At 41.3% G+C, this 24,711-nt stretch overlaps 2 protein-coding genes across 4 annotated transcripts in view; one reads left to right on the forward strand and one right to left on the reverse strand.

The window, feature by feature from the left end:
• LOC139748618 (uncharacterized) overlaps positions 1-24,711 on the reverse strand; it is a 155,600-nt gene that overhangs the window by 46,450 nt on the left and 84,439 nt on the right. The window lies entirely within an intron of this gene.
• The window catches only part of Rab14 (RAS oncogene family member Rab14), a 50,731-nt gene that overhangs the window by 18,244 nt on the left and 7,776 nt on the right, over positions 1-24,711 (forward strand). For both annotated transcript variants that reach the window (XM_071661822.1, XM_071661823.1), the window contains exons 3-5: positions 1,764-1,890; positions 15,636-15,795; positions 17,725-17,801. In XM_071661822.1, the coding sequence (XP_071517923.1) occupies positions 1,764-1,890; positions 15,636-15,795; positions 17,725-17,801 (364 nt within the window). The remainder of the gene's footprint in view (positions 1-1,763; positions 1,891-15,635; positions 15,796-17,724; positions 17,802-24,711) is intronic.

Here is a 24,711-nt window from a genome sequence, read left to right on the forward strand (position 1 = left end):
ATTTTTCAAATCACTCATCTAGTCCAGACATTGTAAAATTCTTATAAAGCCATGCTGCTTCTCCCCAATCAGATGTTCTGAGCTTACCACCACACTCCCATATACCTTACCAGGTACACTCAAGAAACTAAAGTGCACTCTTCAGGCATTTTATAAGTTCTCAAGAACCTCACCTTGAACTATACAATATTGAATAGCCTGACAAATTGATCAATAGTCACCTTTTCTTGAGAAACAACTGCAGTACCATCTGCACTTTATTTTTCAGGAGGCTTTCACTTCCTCCTCTCTTTTCACCAGACCAATTTCCAGGTCACTTTCACACTGCATGCCACCTTGCCCAAGTTTCACCACATACTCTACCCTGTTGTATAACACATTCGCAATTCTTCAAAAGTATTCCATCTCTTTTTCGCCACTTCTTTGCATGACACCACTTCTCCCCCTCTGCTTCCTTGATAGTTGTCCCCATTTTTTCTCATTCTTCTCAAACTATTCACCTCCATACAGCACATTTTCTAATAACTCTGAAGTTCATATGTACTTTCTAACCTCATTTTTCACTTACTTTTTTTCGTCTCTTGACTTCTGCCTGCTTATTATCATGTACCTCCCAGTCACTCACATTCTTCTCATGCTGATGCCATCTCTCCCCTATCTTTTTTTCTTTCCTTGGCAGTTTAACTTCCACATCCCACCACTTACTACCCTCTGTTGTACCTACCACATGCCTTACTTTGCTAAAATGAGATGTCTGAATTTAGGAATAAACTTACCATTACACAGTAAGTTGCTCTCCAGAAGCATCTTTTATGCCCAGTCAAAATTCTCAGAGAGTTTTCTGGTCATGCAGGAATATTGCATACATGTCTGTTTTTCCATGCTTCTTTATGAGAACATACCTTGCTGGATCTGGAGGATGGTACCTTATTAAAAACAAGGGTTGTCTTTGGCATTTGTTAAGTACTTTTTTTTCAATTTCTGTTTAGATCAAGTTAATCTTTTTCTGGCTTTGAGTATGCAGCCGTCAGAAGAGGATGATCCTGAACTGGGATCAGTTTTCATAAAGGATAGAACTTTCTTTAGTTTTCTTTTGATTTATGTTTAAGTCTGCCCTCCTTCATCTCCATATTCTGTCAGATGCTTGTAGTGTTTGGTCCAAAGGTTAGAAATATACCCTAAGCTTTCAAAAAATGAACCCTGTGAGCATTCATGTATTTTCTTATGCTTCTTTCTGCTCTTTCCTTTCTGAATACCTGTTTTCTGACTAAGGTTAGAAACATGCCCAAGACTGATACCAACACTTTGTCCATGATTAGAGTAAAGCTAATGATTTGGCACTACCTTGTCTCTGTGTTCTGATTTTATAGGCTCGTATGGGCTGCTGCTCATATGTTTTGTTATGGTCAACAGCTTTTTTTCCTTTTCATTATGCCTCATTTTGGGGAGTAAATCTGGGTTTTACCCGCTCACCAAGCAAATGTTGTTTCTTGTGCTGATAGGTATAAGCTTGAATGGTATGGGTTAGATTAGTAGCCAAACAAATGTGTGATGAGATTGGTGCATTCAGGTTAACTTGTATACTTTACAGGTGTCACATACAGAAAAATGAAAAGAATCTTTTGTTATTTCAAAACTGATTCAAAGACAGTAATATATTTTTCATATCACTAAACTGTGATTTTATTTTAGAGCATGTGGTTGTCTTTCAGTTCATCAAGAAGTTTCCCAGGTAAAAAGTAAAATGAAGTTTCTTCCCACAGTTATGGCAGACTGCCCACACACAATAGGTGTAGAGTTTGGCACCCGAATAATTGAAGTCGCAGGTCAGAAGATAAAGTTACAAATTTGGGACACGGCGGGGCAGGAACGCTTCAGAGCTGTTACAAGGTTAGTTTCAAGAATGTGGTATTTATATTTCACATGAATCTTTCATCCCTTTTTCAGTCAACTCCTAAGTTTTCATAAGTATCTCATGAGGTTTGAAAAGTTTTACTCTGTAATGTTGAGAGGATTAACTCACTGTGCACACTCCAAGGGAGGCAGAAGAAATCATAAAAAGATGAAATAAACATGAAGCTCCCTTTATGTTTTGAGAATGATGGAAATCATTAAATAAATCGTGCAGTGTATTTGCATATTTATTCAGCAAATATGGAGAAATTTCATCAGAATCATGTGTTGTATATGGGTCAGTGCCTGCTAGTACTGTTTATATCTTTCTAGATACTTCAGTGTTTTCATGACCTTCTCCTTATTCGATCTTATTAGTTAGGGCTGTATCCTCAAGAATAAGATCACTTGAACTTGTTATTCAGACCTTTGCTTGTCTTTACATCATTGATAGCATTTAAGACAGGTTCAACATTCTCATTAACCATAAAATGTAGCTCTGAGAGGGCTAAAGTAATGTTTGATTTTATTTATTAAGGAGGGATTCTCTCCCCTCATGGCTCTTGTATGTAGAGATTACCTGAATTAAAACTCCATTTCCTGATGTCTTTTCCACAATTATATCTATTTTAAGTGTCTCATTTACCACAAAATCATCACTGAGTAATGATGGTGTATCAGTCCCCCCTCGTCCAAATGTGTTCTCCTCTACTCACACAAAGAACTTTTATCTCCATGATTCCGTGTCACCTAAAAATTCAGATTACCAAAGTTTATCCTTATAACTGAAATCTCTCAGAATCAGCACTACCTTTTGAGATCATGTTTTGCTGCTTCATGAACCATCCAGATTTTTCCTTCATTATTACCTTTGTACTTAGTTCTGAATCACTAGAATTCTTTGAAAGACCATTTAATATTAACCTCACTGTGCTTTTCTTTACCACAGATACCCTATATTGTTTGAATGGGTCATTATTACTATATCATGAGACTAAGGTTATCTCATGTTAGGAGGGCCAATCCCCCTCCTGCTTTGTCTTTTCTTTCATACCATCAAGTACCCCTTTGGACAGAGGAGATGAGATCCTATCTCCTAGTGCTCACTATTTCTACAACTCTGACAATATCAGGTGCATTGTCTCGTATATGATCCTTAAATTCTAGCTCTTTATCGTGTACAGGTTGAACCTCTGTAATCTGGAGCTCTGTGGTCCAGTAACTCCCATGGTCCAGCATGTTTTGAATCTGCTGCCATTAGTTTGTGGACCTGCCACCAGAGTGGCACTGTTAGCAGTGCTAAGGTGCCAAAATCTGTTTACTCTACAGCCAAGCTAATTACCAGTCCTGTTAATTTCCTATATTCAGTTTTTTACTGAAAATGAAAGCCAGAAAATTTTAAAGTTTTGGAAAACTTTGAAAGGTGCCAGAAGTACAGAATTAGACTGCACTTATGAAGTGGTTCAAGCTCCCATGTAATGAAGGTGTAAGCATTTCTGGGGAGATGCTTATCGAGCAGGCCAAAGTTTTTCATAGAGAACTAAAGCTAGACTATGTGAATATTTGCATGGATGGTTACACAAGTTTAAATGGAGACTTGGAATTTCAGTACAGCGTGCAGTGAAAAGCGTAGTGCTGACACAGAAGGTTGTAGTGTAAGGTCATATTAAATGACTCAATAAAAACTCCAATTCTCTATTAAACAACCAACATGTGCAGGGGGAGAGAGAGTATATGAGCTGGCTGGGACTGACGCCACAGTGCGGGCTGGCTGCCTTGACGATAATGATAAAACAACAATAGTAACAAGAGTCGACCAAAGCCAACTACCAACCTATGATCATTCCTTACATTAACTACTTGTCACAAAGCTGCAGTAAAGTTTGTGGATGAATTTGCACAGTTAGTGGCAGCAGAAAACTTTGCCTAGAATAAATGTATGATGTTGATGAATCTGCCCTATATTGGTGTTGTATGTTGTAAAAAAAAAAACCTTGCCCAAGGTATTTTGGAGTCTCTATCTAGAGGTACTTCTGATGTAATCTGATGTGACAATAATAACCTTGTTTGGAAGCATTAATTGTTGTATTATTTCCTGTTTTAAGCTTTGTTCTACTTTTGATAACACAGCAATATGTATGTAGAATGAGCTGGCAAGACTAAGGGTTGGGCAAATATTTACACAGGGGTTCCCTTTGGGGTCAATTTCTGTTTTCCAGCATTTTCTGTGGTCCAGCAATGGCCAGATCCCAAGGTTGCCGGATTAAAGAGGCTCAATCTGTACCACTAATCCATCAGCATTTTTATACTTTATTCTCAGTCTGAAAATACCATCATCTAACATTCCTGACCTCTGCAGTGCTGGCAGTGTTCTATTCTCTTGCTTCATTTGATGTCTCCCCTTCTTTGCCTTCTAATTATATTCTTAGCTTTTCTTTGCCTCTTCCCTTGATCTGTCACGTCTGATGCATACCTTATTAGATTCTTACCATTCTAGGTTTCAAATAGGATACCCATTTGGCATTCACTCCCCACAATAAAAACCATCACTAAGCAACACAAAAACTCAATGCCCCTGAACACTAACTGGCACCAGATTTGGGTAAGATAAAGAATCCCTCAGCATCCACCACAAATAATTCACCTTCACCTAAAACTATGTATCACCTGCCTAGTCTTCCACCCTCTCAAAAGCAAATACAACAATGCTGCAAACCAAGTACAATAGAGCACTCAGAACAAATCACTGGCTGCCTAGCAACCACAACCATTTGCCACCTCTCAGCAGAGACCAGATAAATTTCTATATTCTCTTTTCTTTCATCTGAGATGGCTTTGAGGCATGTTTTTCCCATTCCATGATGGTCATCATTAAAAAATAAAAGTGAAAAAAAATCCTGATATTATCACACTATATGGAATGAACTGGGGCATATGAAGTACATGGGGTAAACCATGGAATGGTCTGTGGGGCTTGGATGTAGATAGGGAGCTGTGGTTTCTGTGCATTACACATGACGGCTAGAGAATGGATGTGGGCCGGTGTGGCCCTTCTTCGTCTGTTCCTGGTGCTACCTTGCTAATGCAAGAAACAGCAATCAAGTACGAAGGATTTTTATCTTAAAACATATTTCCTTAACTCCTGTTTCCCCTTTTAGAAATTTAAATACGAGGAGGGGGAGGGTTCAGCTCCCTGCTCCCGCCCTCCTTAGTTGCCTCCTAAAACATGCGGGAAGTATTCTTTCTCCCCTATCCCCAGATTTGCATGTGTGGGCGTTTAGGTATATGCATGTGTATGTGGGTGGGTTGGGCCATTCCTTGTCTGTTTCCTTGCGCTACCTCACTAACACGGGAGATGGCAGTTAAGTATAATAAATATAATTACTCATTTGCCATTTCCAGCGTTAGCAAGGTAGCATCAAGAACAGAAGACAGCCTTGGAGGGAAAAATCCTCTCTTGGACCCCTCTGTTCCTTCTTTTGAAAAAGTAAAAGAAGAGGGGAGGATTTCCAGCCCCCCACTCCCACTCCTTTCAGCCGCCTTCTATGACATGCAGCAAATACATGGGCAGTACTAACTGTGAATCCTTACTTGACAATGTTGAGTTGAAAGTGGTGTGACTTATAAACTGTCTTTGGCTGCTTTCCAAACTAGCCCCTCTTGCCCTACTCTGCAATTTTGGTTCACTTTCCCTCTTCTGTAGGTATTACTTCGGTTTTTGCTCCCAAGAGCTGGCTGCATGTATGCCCCCACCACTAGCTAGCCCACACAATACTCAGCAAGCTGCTGCATCACATGATTGCTGTGTGGCCATTGGCAACTCAAGGGTGGGCCATTTTGGTAACTGCTTCTTTCCCTACCTTCTCATGTCTTTCCCAATAACTATGACCAAGCTCTTTTAAAAGACAGGTTTTTCACTTCCTTCATAATTAGTATATAATTTCCCGTCTTTTCTTTTTTTTCATAATTCTTTCCATATTTCAATTATGGCCCAGCCTTGATGGGGCCTTTTGTCTGTGGCTAGTGATTTCAGCTTGAAAAAAAATTTCTAATCCCCAGGGATATATACAGTAAACCCTTAATTTAACAGACCCTGATTTAATAGGGTTGGGATTAACAGACCGGGCTAATAATAATACAGTAATTGATAATAATTCAGAAAAAATAAAGAAATCTCAAATATCGCAACATGCGCATTTCATATCAAACTTGTTTTTGGTAGTGTGGGGTATACTCACTTTGTTTTGGTCTTAGCTACCATGTGGTCATGTTGTATACATATAATTGTGACATCAAATAATTTTGCTCTCCTTACAATTCAAAATGGAATCAAGTGATAAAGGAGATAAAAGAAAGCATGTGAACTGTATATTGTATTAAAAAGTGCCCCATAGGTTATATTCTCAATTTAATAGACTTTTACCATTAACAAACACCCCCTCCCACCTATTAGTCCGTTAAATCGAGTTTTTTTTTTTTTTTTTTTTTTTTTTATACTTTGTCGCTGTCTCCCGCGTTTGCGAGGTAGCGCAAGGAAACAGACGAAAGAAATGGCCCCCCCCCATACACATGTATATACATACGTCCACACACGCAAATATACATACCTACACAGCTTTCCATGGTTTACCCCAGACGCTTCACATGCCTTGATTCAATCCACTGACAGCACGTCAACCCCGGTATACCACATCGCTCCAATTCACTCTATTCCTTGCCCTCCTTTCACCCTCCTGCATGTTCAGGCCCCGATCACACAAAATCTTTTTCACTCCATCTTTCCACCTCCAATTTGGTCTCCCTCTTCTCCTCGTTCCCTCCACCTCCGACACATATATCCTCTTGGTCAATCTTTCCTCACTCATTCTCTCCATGTGCCCAAACCACTTCAAAACACCCTCTTCTGCTCTCTCAACCACGCTCTTTTTATTTCCACACATCCCTCTTACCCTTACGTTACTCACTCGATCAAACCACCTCACACCACACATTGTCCTCAAACATCTCATTTCCAGCACATCCATCCTCCTGCGCACAACTCTATCCATAGCCCACGCCTCGCAACCATACAACATTGTTGGAACCACTATTCCTTCAAACATACCCATTTTTGCTTTCCGAGATAATGTTCTCGACTTCCACACATTCTTCAAGGCTCCCAGAATTTTCGCCCCCTCCCCCACCCTATGATCCACTTCCGCTTCCATGGTTCCATCCGCTGCCAGATCCACTCCCAGATATCTAAAACACTTCACTTCCTCCAGTTTTTCTCCATTCAAACTCACCTCCCAATTGACTTGACCCTCAACCCTACTGTACCTAATAACCTTGCTCTTATTCACATTTACTCTTAACTTTCTTCTTCCACACACTTTACCAAACTCAGTCACCAGCTTCTGCAGTTTCTCACATGAATCAGCCACCAGCGCTGTATCATCAGCGAACAACAACTGACTCACTTCCCAAGCTCTCTCATCCCCAACAGACTTCATACTTGCCCCTCTTTCCAAAACTCTTGCATTTACCTCCCTAACAACCCCATCCATAAACAAATTAAACGACCATGGAGACATCACACACCCCTGCCGCAAACCTACATTCACTGAGAACCAATCACTTTCCTCTCTTCCTACACGTACACATGCCTTACATCCTCGATAAAAACTTTTCACTGCTTCTAACAACTTTCCTCCCACACCATATATTCTTAATACCTTCCACAGAGCATCTCTATCAACTCTATCATATGCCTTCTCCAGATCCATAAATGCTACATACAAATCCATTTGCTTTTCTAAGTATTTCTCGAGGGTTTATTGTGTATATATATTTTCCTTCTATTCCACATGGCAATGAAACACGATAATTTCCCAAGTGCACTTTCATGTAATGATCACATTATCTGCGGAGATACAAGAAAGAAATATGATAGTTGATATACAAGGAAGAGACGTAGCTAGGACACCACTTGGTAAACAAGTGACTACCCGAATGAAGATCGAGTGTCCAAGTCTGGCAACATGCATATCATAAAACTTAAGTGGACAAGAAAGGGAACTATTTCCAAATTTTATCATCAATAAAACCATCCAATCTGTATAGACCTTCACAAATATCATGTTACAAATCTTTGTGTATTTAACATTAAAAGATTCAATGATATATATCTTGGTATAGGAGTTAGAGTTAATAACTGAGATGGCATTACTCCAGGAAATACGATGATCATTTTTAACATGATTAAACAAGGCATTTGATTCTTGTCCTGTTCATATACTACATTTATGCTGCTTAAGTCCAACAGAAAGATCCTTACCAGTCTGCCCAACATAAAACATATCACAATTTTTGCATGATACTCTATAAACGCAGCCTGTAGAACTTTCTGGTGAGTTCCTGATTAAGGCATTCTTTATAGAATTGTTGTTGCTGAAGGCATCATATATGTTAAAGGAATTAAGCAACATGGGAAATAATGTAAAATTTTGACAAAAAGGGAGAACTAAAAGGTTCTTGGTGTCAAGGGGAGGTTTGGGTTTAATTCAACAAAACGATTCCTTTGCTAATTTAAGGGATTTATCAGTGAAAGATCTAGGATACTTTAACTTGAATCCAATAGAATATATCTTCTTAACCTCATCATCAATAAACTCTGGTCTGCATATACATAATTAGCTAAAGAACATAGACTGGAATGATGATGATTTGACTTTGTAATGCTGAGTTCAGTAATAATGGATATATGAAAATACATCCACAAGATAATGATCAGACATCCCTCCAATTGCCCCTCTCAGCACATTAACATCCAAAAGTCTCTTTCACATGCCTATCAATTAACACGTAGTCCAATAACACTCTCTGGCCATCTCTCCTACTTACATTTTTTTTTTTTTTTTTTTTATACTTTGTCGCTGTCTCCCGCGTTTGCGAGGTAGCGCAAGGAAACAGACGAAAGAAATGGCCCAACCCCCCCCCATACACATGTACATACGTCCACACACGCAAATATACATACCTACACAGCTTTCCATGGTTTACCCCAGACGCTTCACATGCCTTGATTCAATCCACTGACAGCACGTCAACCCCTGTATACCACATCGCTCCAATTCACTCTATTCCTTGCCCTCCTTTCACCCTCCTGCATGTTCAGGCCCCGATCACACAAAATCTTTTTCACTCCATCTTTCCACCTCCAATTTGGTCTCCCTCTTCTCCTCGTTCCCTCCACCTCCGACACATATATCCTCTTGGTCAATCTTTCCTCACTCATTCTCTCCATGTGCCCAAACCATTTCAAAACACCCTCTTCTGCCCTCTCAACCACGCTCTTTTTATTTCCACACATCTCTCTTACCCTTACGTTACTTACTCGATCAAACCACCTCACACCACACATTGTCCTCAAACATCTCATTTCCAGCACATCCATCCTCCTGCGCACATCTCTATCCATAGCCCACGCCTCGCAACCATACAACATTGTTGGAACCACTATTCCTTCAAACATACCCATTTTTGCTTTCCGAGATAATGTTCTCGACTTCCACACATTTTTCAAGGCTCCCAAAATTTTCGCCCCCTCCCCCACCCTATGATCCACTTCCGCTTCCATGGTTCCATCCGCTGACAGATCCACTCCCAGATATCTAAAACACTTCACTTCCTCCAGTTTTTCTCCATTCAAACTCACCTCCCAATTGACTTGACCCTCACCCCTACTGTACCTAATAACCTTGCTCTTATTCACATTTACTCTTAACTTTCTTCTTTCACACACTTTACCAAACTCAGTCACCAGCTTCTGCAGTTTCTCACATGAATCAGCCACCAGCGCTGTATCATCAGCGAACAACAACTGACTCACTTCCCAAGCTCTCTCATCCCCAACAGACTTCATACTTGCCCCTCTTTCCAAAACTCTTGCATTCACCTCCCTAACAACCCCATCCATAAACAAATTAAACAACCATGGAGACATCACACACCCCTGCCGCAAACCTACATTCACTGAGAACCAATCACTTTCCTCTCTTCCTACACGTACACATGCCTTACATCCTCGATAAAAACTTTTCACTGCTTCTAACAACTTGCCTCCCACACCATATATTCTTAATACCTTCCACAGAGCATCTCTATCAACTCTATCATATGCCTTCTCCAGATCCATAAATGCTACATACAAATCCATTTGCTTTTCTAAGTATTTCTCACATACATTCTTCAAAGCAAACACCTGATCCACACATCCTCTACCACTTCTGAAACCGCACTGCTCTTCCCCATACATACTTATGTATATCCCTCTTTTTAAACCAGGTATTCCCAATCACCAGTCCTTTTTCAGCACACAAATCTACAAGCTCTTCACCATTTCCATTTACAACACTGAACACCCCATCTACACCAATTATACCCTCAACTGCCACATTACTCACCTTTGCATTCAAATCACCCATCACTATAACCCGGTCTTGTGCATCAAAGCTGCTAACACACTCACTCAGCTGCTCCCAAAACACTTGCCTCTCATGATCTTTCTTCTCATGCCCAGGTGCACAGGCACCAATAATCACCCATCTCTCTACGTCCACTTTCAGTTTTACACATATCAATCTAGAGTTTACTTTCTTACACTCTATCACATACTCCCACCACTCATGTTTCAGGAGTAGTGGTACTCCTTCCCTTGCCCTAGTCCTCTCACCATCCCCTGACTTTACTCCCAACACATTCCCAAACCTCTCTTCCCCTTTACCCTAGAGCTTCGTTTCACTCAGAGCCAAAACATCCAGGTTCCTTTCCTCAAACATACTACCCATCTCTCCTTTTTTCACATCTTGGTTACATCATCTCGGTTACATCCACACACATTTAGACACCCCAATCCGAGCCTTCGAGGAGGATAAGAACTCCCCACATGACTCCTTCTTCTGTTTCCCCTTGTAGAAAGTTAAAAATATAAGGAGGTTAGGGTTTCTAGCCCCCCACTCCCGTCCCCTTTAGTTACCTTCTACGACACACGAGAATGCGTGGGAAGTATTCTTCTTCCTCTTGTGGAGACAAAGGTGAAGATTTGTAGAGGTTTTCAGAAAAGAAGAGAGAATGGTGGGGTGATGAGAGTGGTGAGAGTAAGTGAGCTTGGAAAGGAGACTTGCATGAGGAAGTACCAGGAGAGACTGAGTACAGAATGGAAAAAGGTGAGAGCAAATGACGTAAGGGGAGTGGGGGAGGAATGGGATGTATTCAGGGAAGCAGTGATGGCTAGTGCAAAAGATGCTTGTGCCATGAGAAAGGTGGGAGGTGGGCAGATTTGAAAGGGTAGTGAGTGGTTGGATGAAGAAGTAAGATTGTTAGTGAAAGAGAAGAGAGAGGTGTTTGGATGATTTTTGCAGGGATATAGTGCAAATGACTGGAAGATGTATTAAAGAGAGGCAGGAGGTCAAGAGAAAGGTGCAACAGGTGAAAACCAGGGCAAATGAGAGTTGGGGTGAGAGAGTATCATTAAATTTTAGGGAGAATATAAAGATGTTTTGGAAGGAGGTAAATAAAGTGCGTAAGACAAGAGAACAAATGGAAACATCGGCGAAGGGGGCTGATGGGGAGGTAATAACAAGTAGTGGTGAAGCGAGAAGATGGAGTGAGTATTTTGAAGGTTTGTTGAATGTGTTTGATGATAGAGTGGCAGATGTAGGGTGTTTTGGGTGAGGTGGTGTGCAAAGTGAGAGGGTCAGGGAGAATGGTTTGGTAAACAGAGAAGTAGTGAAAGATTTGAGAAAGATGAAAGCTGGCAAGGCAGTGGGTTTGGATGGTACTGCAGTGGAATTCATTAAAAAAAGGGGGGTGACTTTGTTGTGGACTGGCTGTTAAGGATATTCAATTTACGTATGGCTCATGGTGAAGTGCCTGAGGATTGGCGGATGCATGCACAATGCCATTGTACAAAGGCAAAGGGGATAGAGGTGAGTGTTCATATTACAGATATAAGTTTGTTGAGTATTCTTGGGAAATTATAAGGGAGGATATTAGTTGAGAGGGTAAATGCATGTACAGAACATCAGATTGGGGAAGAGCAGTGTGGCTGCAGAAGTGGTAGAGGATGTATGGATCAGGTGTTTGAAGAATGTGTGTGAGAAATACTTAGAAAAACAGATGAATTTGTATGTAGCATTTATGGATCTGGAGAAGGCATATGACAGAAATGATAGCGATGCTCCGTGGAAGGTATTAAGAGAATATTGTGTGGGAGGTAAGTTGCTAGAAGCAGTGAAAAGTTTTTATCAAGGATGTAAGGCATGTGTACGAGTAGGAAGAGAGGAAAGTGACTGGTTCCCAGTGAATGTCGGTTTGCGGCAAGGGTGCGTGATGTCTCCATGGTTGTTTAATTTGTTTATGGATGGGGTTGGTAGGGAGGTGAATGCAAGAGTTTTGGACAAAGGGGCAAGTATGCAGTCTGTTGTGGATGAGAGGGCTTGGGAAGTGAGTCAGTTGTTGTTCGCTGATGATACAGTGCTGGTGGCTGATTCGAGTGAGAACCTCCAGAGGTTGGTGACTGAGTCTGGTAAAGTGCGTGAAAGAAAGCTGACAGTAAATGTGAATAAGAACAAGGTTATTAGGTTCAGTAAGGTTGAGAGACAAGTAAATTTAGATACCTGGGAGTGGAGTTAGCAGAGGATGGAATCATGGAAGCGGAAGTAAATCACAGGGTGGGGGAGGGGGCGAAGGTTCTGGGGGTGTTGAAGAATGTGAGGAAGGCGAGAGGGTTATCTCAGAGAGCAAAAATGGGTATGTTTGAAGGAATAGTGCATGGGATAAGGATAGGGTTGTGCAAAGGAAGGTGGATGTGTTGGAAATGAAATGTTTGAGGACAGTATGTGGTGTGAGGTGATTTGATCGAGTAAGTAATAAAAGGGTAAGAGAGATGTGTGGTTGAGAGAATAGAAGAGGGTTTATTGAAATGGTTTGGTCACATGGAGAGAATGAGTGAGGAAATATTGACGAAGAGGATATATGTGTCAGAGGTGGAGGGAAAGAGGAGAAGTGGGAGACCAAACTGGGGGTGGAGGGATGGAGTGAAAAAGATTTTGAGCAATGGGGCCTGAACATACAGGAGGGTAAAAGTCATGCAAGAATTAGAGTGAATTGGAACAATGTGGTATATGGGGGTCGACGTGCAGTCAATGGATTGAACCAGGGCATGTGGAGCGTCTAGGGTAAACCATGGAAAGTTTTGTAGGGCCTGGATGTGGAAAGGGAGCTGTGGTTTCAGTGCATTACACATGACAGCTAGAGACTGAGTGTGAATGAATGTGGCTGTTGTCTTTTCCTAGCACGACTTCGTGTGCGCAGGGGGAGGGGGGGGTGCCATTTCATGTGTGGCAGGGTGGCGAAGGGAATGGACATACATACTTAAGTTTTCCGTATATGCTATACTTCAACATGTTTCCATCTCTATGGATCATGCAATCTAAAAATGGTAACACAATTTTTATTTACAATTTCTATAGTAAAGTTGATGGAAGGTACTAAATTGTTAAGTAAAGGGAGAAATGTTTGTAAATTTTTGTTTGTAGACCAAAAACATATAATATCATCTAGATACCTAAACCAAATTGCATAAGAGGGTAAGATATCTTTTAGTAATTCAAAAGAGTTCCATGTAAAGATTACTTAATACAGGTGAAAGAGGGTTACCGATTGCCATACCAAATTTCTGAGCATAATATTCTCCATTAAATTGAAATACACAGACTCTTATACACAATTTTATCAACTCAGTAAAAACAGACTTTGTAACAGGAAATGAATATTATCCATGACATCAACTAAATATTCTAAGAGGTCATGAACTGGAACTTTTGCAAAGAGATGAAACATCAAAACTAACCAGTTTGAAATCAAAATCAAAATTAATATTGATATTAAGGTTGTTAATTAAATCTACACTGTTCATATTAAAAACTGATAATTTACCCACAAATGGGCTTAATGAAGAAACTAACCACTTTGATAATCTATATGTGATGGAGCCCACTGAACTATGGGTTTTGCTGGAAAATTTGGTTTATATGTTTTGATAAGTCCATACAAATATGGCAATGAAGGGGACAAAGATGAAAAACTTTTCATTAGAGAACCATTTCCTTGCAATAACTCTAGTTCTTTATTAAAACTTTATATGTCCCCAGGTAACTTTACAGCACATCTTATTATCAACCAAATCTTTATGAAAGAATTATCAAGACACAACATAAGAAGAGTACTTGTAGACATCTCACTACCTAGATTTAGCTCCCCGCCACAGCCCCTTTAACCACAGGCACCCCTCCCCTTTCCTTATAACAGTCAGGCCTATGTATACCTTGGCATAGCAGTAACAGGGTGGACAAGTCTGTGTTGGTGTTGGGATTTAAAAACCTTAGTTTGCACCTGATGAAGACTGTCTCTGTGAAATGTGAAGTGCAGTATATATGGAAAAATATGTATTTAAAAAAATTATCTGAACTACTAAATTGCTATTTCACCTTCAAAACTATCACCATGGAGTAGTGTGATCAAAATATATATATTTATTTTATTTATTACACTTAATAGCTGGTGTCAGAGGGAGTGCCAGGAAACAGATGAAGAATGGCCCATCCACTCATACACACACACACACACACACACACACGTATTTATTCATATTTATTTATTTTGCTTTGTCGCTGTCTCCCACGTTAGCAAGGTAGCGCAAGGAAACAGACGAAAGAATGGCCCAACCCACCCACATACACATGTATATACATACATGTCCACACACAGACATATACATATATACACATGTACATAATTCATACTATCTGCCTTTATTCATTCCCATCGCCACCTTGCCACACATGGAATAACAACCCCCTCCCCCCTCATGTGTGCAAGGTAGCGCTAGGAAAAGACAACAAAGGCCACATTCGTTCACACTCAGTCTCTAGCTGTCATGTAATAATGCACCGAAACCACTGCTCCCTTTCCACATCCAGGCCCTAAAGAACTTTCCATGGTTTACCCCAGACGCTTCACATGTCCTGGTTCAATCCATTGACAGCACGTCGACCCCGGTATACCACATCATTCCAATTCACTCTATTCCTTGCACGCCTTTCACCCTCCTGCATATTCAGGCCCCGATCACTCAAAATCTTTTTCACTCAGTCTTTCCACCTCCAATTTGGTCTCCCACTTCTCGTTCCCTCCACCTCTGACGCATATATCCTCTTGGTCAATCTTTCCTCACTCATTCTCTCCATGTGATCAAACCACTTCAAAACACCCTCTTCTGCTATCTCAACCACACTCTTTTTATTACCACACACCTCTCTTACCCTTACATTACTCACTCGATCAAACCACCTCACACCACACATTGTCCTCAAACATCTCATTTCCAGCACATCCACCCTCCTGCGCACAACTCTATCCATAGCCCACGCCTCGCAACCATACAACATTGTTGGAACCACTATTCCTTCAAACATACCCATTTTTGCTTTCCGAGATTATGTTCTCGACTTCCACACATTCTTCAAGGCTCCCAGAATTTTCACCCCCTCCCCCACCTCTGACACATATATCCTCATATTTACATTTTGATTTATATTCAGCAATCAGTAGTGCTAATACAGACCCAGACAGAACATCATCCAAAGCAGGCAAATGAACATTATGCTCCTTTATCATACCAGTGTGTTTGTTTTTTACAGATCATACTATCGGGGTGCTGCAGGGGCATTGATGGTGTATGACATTACTAGGCGGTCTACCTACAATCATCTTAGTTCTTGGTTGACTGATGCACGCAACCTTACCAACCCTAATACTGTAATTTTCCTCATTGGCAACAAAGCTGATTTAGATGCACAGGTAAGCCTTAGAATTGGTATAGTAGAAAATAACTAATAATTTTCAGTTAACTATTCTTAAAGAAACTTTTATACTATACAAACATTTTTGGCTTGTGTCTCCTATGTAGGAAGGTAGACACTTCTGCAGCTTAACCATGGTCATAACTTGAAAAGCTTAATTCAGAATTTTTTCACTTAGGTCAGGTCATCCAGGTAGACTTAAGAGAATCTCATGAACCCTTAGGGTTACAAACCTCGAAACCCCTAGCCTTCTATGAGTTAAAGGCCTTGCAACCCCTCACTACACTTTCTGTCAGTGTTAACTACTTATTGGCTCTGTCCTGGTCTATTGACTAATCAGCAGCCTCTGCTTGGCAAGATTTATCTAGCTGTTGGTGCTAACCTGCCTCATAATTGGGTAGATCTTAAACTTGTTGCAGATTGTGTACTCCAGTATGCTTATCTCTTTTAGCATCATCCACTATACCAGGGATAAGTGTCCTTTTCTTATTTGGTTAGGATGCGATATATTTTATATCATACTTAATCGCTGTTTCCTGCATCAGTGAGGTAGCGCCAGGAAACAGATGAAGAATGGCCCATCCACTCATATATACATACATACATTCATACAGACATACATTTCATGTGTGGCGGGGTGGCGGCAGGAATGGATGAAGGCAGCATGTATGAGTGTGTACATGTGTATATATGTATATGTCTGTGTATGTGTATGTATGTGTACGTTGAAATGTATAGGTATGTATATCCGGTGTGTGGGTGTTTATGTATATACATGTGTATATGGGTGGGTTGGGCCATTCTTTTGTCTGTTTCCTTGCGCTACCTCGCTAACATGGGTGACAGCGTCAAAGTATAATAATAAAAAACATACATAAATGCCCATACACGCACATATACATACATATTCATATGTACATATTCCTACTGGCTTGCTTTCGTCCATAGTGATATATTATGCAAATGAATTAATTCATATGGCTTGTACATTTATTGATGTTATTACATATTCAAGTTTTTAACTTTCTTGAATGGATGGCAACACTTCTACCCCTTTCCCCTTTTTGTTCCCTGATTCAAGGTTGTTTTTCTCTTCCTCTGGGAGCTTTCATTGTATGGGTTCTGTATAAGGGGAACACAGAGGTAGGAACTAGAACAGTCTTTCCTCAGCGACAGCATTATTTCAGATCTCAAGGATGTGCCACCTGAGGTCAGACATCAGATAGTCAACCCTTCACTTTGTTGGTTCTGTCCGATTGATCATGACTGATATTTTGGTAGTAAAGGAGCTTCCATAATTCGATTCTTGGGTGAAGTGAGTTTTCTCTTATGTAGAGACTATTTCTGACCGGGTTAGGAGTGGTGAGGATGAATGGTTGCAGATTGAGGTGGGTCTTTAGCTAGGGTGTGTGAAGTCACTTTGACTGTTTATTCTATTAATAGGTGGAGTGATGAAGGGGGTAAATGCCAGGGTCTTCAGGTATGCAGCATGTTGGGTGAGACGTGGAAAATGAGTCACTTGTTTTTTGCTGATGACACAGTCGGTGATGGTGGTGGTAAAGTGAGAAACTGCAAAAACTTCTAACATGGGGACCTATTGGTGAATCGGTTGTGTTGAATGAAAATTCACATAATGAACACTTTTCCAGGAATGCATATTGTTCTTTAAACAAGGCTTACCTGTACCCCAAAATGGACTAACTGACATAAAGTTAAAAGAATTTTACAGTTGAGTTCTGAGATGGGTAGTGACTGGTGTTTGTTGAAGGGTCATCTTAACCTATCTTGATGAGTACTATATAGAAACCAAAATATTTTAGTTAGATGAATAGATTAGATTAAAGTAACATGTTAATTAATGTGCAGTGTGTAATTTTTACCTAAATGATTGTTTGAATTTTACAGTATATGCTTGTATCCATTACAGAGAGATGTTACTTATGAAGAGGCTAAGCAGTTTGCAGAAGAAAATGGCTTGATGTTTGTTGAGGCTAGTGCAAAAACGTAAGTACATTTAGGGAACTGTACTGAGAATATATATATGGTTGCGAGGCGTGGGCTATGGATAGAGTTGTGCGGAGGAGGGTGGATGTGCTGGAAATGAGATGTTTGAGGACAATATGTGGTGTGAGGTGGTTTGATCAAGTAAGTAATAATAGGGTAAGAGAGATGTGTGGTAATAAAAAGAGTGTGGTTGAGAGTGCAGAAGAGGGTGTTTTGAAATGGTTTGGTCACATGGAGAGAATGAGTGAAGAAAGATTGTCCAAGAGGATATATGTGTCAGAGGTGGAGGGAACGAGGAGAAGTGGGAGACCAAATTGGAGGTGGAAAGATGGAGTGAAAAAGATTTTGAGTGATCGGGGCTTGAACATGCAGGAGGGTGAAAGGCGTGCAAGGAATAGAGTGAATTGGAACGATGTGGTATATCGGGGTTGACGTGCTGTCAATGGATTGAACCAGGGCATGTGAAGCGTTTGGGGTAAACTATGGAAAGTTCTGTGGGGCCTGGATGTGGAAAGGGAGCTGTGGTTTTGATGCATTATTACATGACAGCTAGAGACTGAGTGTGAACGAATGGGGCCTTTGTTGTCTTCCTAGTGCTACCTCGTGCACATGAGGGGGAAGGGGGTTGTTATTTCATGTGTGGTGGGGTGGCGATGGGAATGAATAAAGGCAGACAGTATGAATTATGTACATGTGTATATATGTATATGTCTGTGTGTGTACATATATGTATACGTTGAGATGTATAGGTATGTATATTTGCATGTGTGGACGTGTATGTATATACATATGTATGTGGGTGGGTTGGGCCATTCTTTCGTCTGTTTCCTTGTGCTACAAAGCAAATTAAATATATATATAGATTTTTTTTTTTTTTGTCGCTGTCTCCCGCGTTTGCGAGGTAGCGCAAGGAAACAGACGAAAAAAATGGCCCAACCCACCCCCATACACATGTATATACATATGTCCACACACGCAAATATACATACCTACACAGCTTTCCATGGTTTACCCCAGATGCTTCACATGCCCTGATTCAATCCACTGACAGCACGTCAACCCTGGTATACCACATTGATCCAATATATATATATAGATATATATATTTATTTTTTATTTTGCTTTGTCACTGTCTCCCGCGTTTGCGAGGTAGCGCAAGGAAACAGACGAAAGAAATGGCCCAACCCACCCCCATACACACTGTATATACATACACATGCTTACACTCAAATATACATACCTATACATCTCAATGTACACATATATATACATATATACACATGTACATAATTCATACTGTCTGCCTTTATTTATTCCCATCGCCACCTCGCCACACATGGAATAACATCCCCCTCCCCCCTCATGTGTGCGAGGTAGCGCTAGGAAAAGACAACAAAGGCCCCATTCGTTCACACTCAGTCTCTAGCTGTCATGTAATAATGCCCAAAACCACAGCTCCCTTTCCACATTCAGGCCCCACAGAACTTTTCATGGCTCACCCCAGACGCTTCACATGCCCTGATTCAATCCATTGACAGCACGTCGACCCCGTATTACCACATCGATCCAATTCACTCTATTCCTTGCCCGCCTTTCACCGTCCTGCATGTTCAAGCCCCGATCACTCAAAATCTTTTTCACTCCATCTTTCCACCTCCAATTTGGTCTCCCACTTCTCCTCGTTCCCTCCACCTCCGACACATATATCCTCTTGGTCAATATTTCCTCACTCATTCTCTCCATGTGCCCAAACCATTTCAAAACACCCTCTTCTGCTCTCTCAACCATGATCTTTTTATTTCCACACATCTCTCTTACCCTTACATTACTTACTCGATCAAACCACCTCACACCACATATTGTCCTCAAACATCTCATTTCCAGCACATCCACCCTCATGCACACAACTCTATCCATGGCCCACACCACGCAACCATACAACATTGTTGGAGCCACTATTCCTTCAAACATACCAATTTTTGCTTTCCGAGATAATGTTCTCGACTTCCAAACATTCTTCAAGGCTCCCAGGATTTTCGCCCCCTCCCCCACCCTATGATTCACTTCAGCTTCCATGGTTCCATCCGCTGCCAGATCCACTCCCAGATATCTAAAACACTTTACTTCCTTCAGTTTGGTTTGGTGAAGAGAGAAGAGGTGATGAAAGCTGTGGAAGATGAAATATGGCAAGGTGGCAGGAGTATTGCAGTTGACTATATTAAGAAGGGGGGTAACTGTGTTGTTGATTGATTGATAAAAATATTCATTGTATGTATGGATCATGGTGAAGTGCCTGAGGATTGGCACGGAATGCATGCATAGTGCCATTGTACAAAGGCAAAGGGGATAAAGGTGATTGTTCAAACTACAGAGGCATAAGTTTGTTGAGTATTCCTTAGAAATTGTTTGAGAGTATTGATTGAGAGGGTGAAGGCATGTACAGAGCATCAGATTGGGGAGGAGCAGTGTGGTTTCTGAAGTGGTAGAGGATGTGTGGATCAGGTGTTAGCTTTGAAGAATGTATGTGAGAAATACTTTGAAAAACAGATGTATTTGTTTATGGCATTTATGGATCTGGAGAATGCATATGATAGGGTTGATAATGATGCTTTGTGGAAGGTCTTAAGAATATATGGTGTGGGAGGTAAGCTGCTAGAGGCAATGAGAAGTCTTAATCAAGGGTGTAAGGCATGTGTATGACCAGGAAGAGAGGAGAGTGATTGATTCCCATTGAAGATCGGTCTGTAGCAAGGATGTGTGATGTCACCATGGTTGTTTAATTTGTATATGGTTGAGATGGTGAGGGAGGTAAATGCAAGAGTCTTGGAGAGAGGGGCAAGTATGCAGTCCATTGGGATGTGTGTCAATGATACAGCACTGGTGAGTGAAACAAAGCCCAAGGGTAAAGGGAAAGAGTTGTTTGAAAAAGTCTTGGGAGGAAAGTTAGGGGTTGGTGTGAGAACAAGAGTTTAGGAAGGTGTAGCACTACTTGTGAAGCAGTTCTGGGAGTGTGTGATAAGAGTGTATGAAAGTAAACTCTAGATTGATGTGGGTAAAATTCAAAGTGGAAGGAGAGAAATGGATGATTATTGGCACTTATGCACCTGGTCATGAGAAAAAAGAAAGATCATAAGGGGCAAGTGTTTTAGGAGCAGCTGAGTGAGTGTGTCAGCAGCTTTGGTTCACGAGACTGGGTATTAGTGATGGGTGATTTAAATGTGAAGGTGAATAATGTGGCACTTGAGGGTATAATTGGTGTACATGGGGTATTCAGTGTTGTGAATGGAAATGGTGAAGAGCTTGTGGATTTGTGTGTGGAAAAAAAGATTGGTGATTGGGAATACCTGGTTTCAAAAGAGGGATATACATAAGTATATGTACACAAGTAGTAGAGATGGTCAAAGGGCATTATTGGATTACATGTTATTTTATAGGCATTTAAAAGAGAGACTTTTGGATGCTAATGTGCTGAGAGGGGCAGATGGAGGGATTTCTGATCACTATCTTGTGGAGGCAAAGGTGAAGATTTGTAGAGGCTTTCAAAAATGATGAGAGAATGTTGGGGAGAAGAGAGTGGTGAGAGTGTGAGCTTGGAAAAGACACTTGTGTGAGGAAGTACCAGGAGAGATCGAGTGTAGAATAGCAAAAAGTGAGAGCAAATGACATGAGGGAAGTGAGTGAGGAATGGGATGTATTTAGGGAAGCAGTGATGGCATATGCAGAAGATGCATGTGGCATGAGAAAGGTGGGTGATGGGCAGATTAGAAAGGGTAGTAAATGGTGGGATGAAGAAGTAAAGTTGTTTGTGAAGGAGAAAAGAGAGGTATTTGGATGATACTTCCAAGGAAGGAGTGCATATGACTGGGAGATTTATATATAAAAAAAGCAGCAGGAGGTCAAGAGGAAAGTGCAAGGGTTGAAAAAGAGAGCAAATGATAGTTGGGGTGAGAGAGTATCATTAAGCTTTAGGGAAAATATAAAGATGTTTTAGAAGGAGGTAAATAACGTGTGTAAGACAATAGAACAAATGGGAACATTGGTGAAGGGGAAAAGTAATAACAGGTAGTAATGAAGTGAAAAGGAAGTGGAGCAAGTATTTTGAAGGTTTGTTGAATGTGTTTGATGATAGAGCGGCAAATATAGGGTCTTTTGGTTGGGTGATGTGTGATGTGAGAGGGTCAGGGAGAGTGGTTAAGAGGGAAGAGGTAGTGAAAGCTTTGCGAAAGATGAAATTTGGCAAGGCAGCGGGTTGGGATGGTACTGCAGTAGATATATTAAGAAAGGGGGTGACTGTGCTGTTGACTAGATGGTGAGGATCTTCAATGTGTGTATGGATCATGGTGAAGTGCCTGAGGATTGGCAGAATGCATGCACAGTGCCATTGTACAAAGGCAGAGGGGTTAAAGTGTTCAAACTACGGAGGCACAAGTTTGTTGAGTATTCCTGGGAAATTATATGAGAGGGTATTGATTGAGAGGGTGAAGGCATGTACAGAGCATCAGATTGGGGGGAGCAGTATGGTTTCAGAAGTGGTAGAGGATGTGTGGCTCAGGTGTTTGCCTTGAAGAATGTGTGAGAAATACTTAGAAAAACAGATGGATTTGATTGAAGCATTTATGGATCTGGAGAAGACATATGATAGGGTTGATAGAGATGCTTTGTGGAAGGTTTTAAGAGTATATGGTGTAGGAGGTAAGCTACTAGAAGCAACGATAAGTTTTTACCAAGAAAGTAAGGCATGTGTACGAGTAGGAAGAGAGGAGAGTGATTGGTTCCCAGTGAATTTTAGTCTGTGGCAGGGGTGTGTGATGTCCCCATGGTTGTTTTGATTTGGTTGTAGGTGGGGAGGTGAATATGGGAGTTTAGGAGAGAGGGGCGATTATGCAGTCTGTTGGGGATGGGAGGGCTTGGGAGGCGAGTCAGTTTTTGTTTGCCGATGATGCAGCTCTGGTAGCTGATTCGAGTGAGAGACTGCAGAAGTTGGTGACGAGTTTGGAAGGGTGTGTGAAGGGAGAGTTGAGAGTGGGTGGGATGGGGGCAAGGTTGTTGGGTTTGGTGGGGTTTGGGGGCAAGTGGGTTCGAATGAAGACTGGTTGGAGGGGGTGAGGTGTTTTGGATATCTGGGAGTCGACTTGGCAGCAAATGGAACCATGGAAGTGGAAGTGAGTCACAGGGTAAGGAAGGGGTTGAGGATTCTGAGAGTGTTGAAGAGTGTGTGGAAGGAGAGAATGTTGTCTGAGAGAGCAGAGGTGGTTAGTTTAAGGAAATAGTGGTTCCAGCAGTGTTGTGTGTGGAGGAGGGTAGATGTGTTGGAGGTGAGGTGTTTAGGGGCAATATGTGGTGCGAGGTGGTTTGATTGAGCGAGTAATGAAAGGATGGGAGAGATGTGGGGAAGTGAGAAGGGTGTGGTTGGGTGAGCAGGGGTGGATGTGTGAAAGTGGATTGGACATGTGGAGAGATTGAGTGGGGAAAGGTTGGCAAAAAGGATGTGTGTGTCAGAGGTGGAGGGAACAAGGAAAAGTGGGAGACCAAATTGGAGGTGAGAGGGATTTTGAGTGATTGGCACCTGAGAGAGAGTGAGAGGCATGCAAGGAATGGAGTTAATTGGAGCACTGTTGGCACCTGAGAGAGAGTGAGAAGCATGCAAGGAATGGAGTGAATTGGAGCAATGTGGAATACTGGGGTCGATGTACTATCAATGGACTGAACCAGGGCATGTGAAACATCTGAGGTAAACCATGGAAAGGGCTGTGGGGCCTGGATGTGGGTAGGGGTCTGTGGTTTCAGGGCATCAGACATGACAGCTAGAGACTAAGTGTGAATGAATGTAGCCTTTGGCCTGTTTTCCTGGCGCTACTTTGCTGAATCAAGGGGTAGCGATGCCGTTTCCAGTGCGACGGGGTGGCGCCAGGAATAGATGAAGGCAAGTAAGTATGTACATGTGTATATGTCTGTGTATGTATATATATTAGCAGTATGCATGCATAGTGCCATTGTACGATGGCAAAGGGGATAAAGGCGAGTATTCTTGGGAAATTATATGGAAGGGTATTGATCGAGAGGGCAAAGGCATGTACAGAGCATCAGACTGGGGAAGAGCAGTGTGGTTTCAGAAGTGGTAGAGGATATGTGGATCACGTGTTTGCTTTGAAGAATGTATGCGAGAAATACTTAGAAAAACAGGTATGTATATGTGCATTTATGGATGTGTATGTGGGTGAGATGGGTCATTCTTTCGTCTGTTTCCTTGCGCTACCTCACTAATGCGGGAGATAGTGACTAAGTATAATAGAAAAATGAAAAAAATGACTTGGAACTAAACACCATTTTGCAAAACCATTTAAAAAATTTTCAGTATTCACATGGAAAATGAAGGTCATTATGACAATCTAAAGATAGGGGATAAATGAGTGATCAGAGAACGAATACTTCCAGTATATTCTGTATGTGTCATATAAAGTAACTAAAAGGGGTTGAAATGGAGGGTCAGAAACCCTCCCCTTCATATATTTTGATTTCTAAAAGTTGGAACAGAAGAAGCCAAGTGAAGAGTATTCATCTTCCTCAAAGGTTCAGGCTGTGGTGTGAGTGTGTATGTGGATGTAGATAAGATAAAAAGGGAGAGAGAGAGAGAGGGGGAGAGAGAGAGAGAGAGGAGAGGGAGAGAGAGAGAGAGAGAGAGAGAGAGAGAGAGAGAGAGAGAGAGAGAGAGAGAGAGAGAGAGAGAGGTAATAAGTTTGAAGAAATGAACCTGAATGTTCTAGCTCTGAATGAAACAAAGCTCAAGGGTAAGGAGGAGAAAGATTTTGGATAATATGAAGGGTAAAGTCAGGGGTTAGTGCGAGGAAATGTGTGACAAAAATGTAAGAAAGTGAACTCCAGACTGATGGGAGTAAAAATGAAAGTAAAT

The sequence above is a fragment of the Panulirus ornatus genome, chromosome 5 (genome assembly GCF_036320965.1).
Source record: "Panulirus ornatus isolate Po-2019 chromosome 5, ASM3632096v1, whole genome shotgun sequence".
In the NCBI taxonomy this organism is placed as follows: Eukaryota; Metazoa; Arthropoda; class Malacostraca; order Decapoda; family Palinuridae; genus Panulirus; species Panulirus ornatus.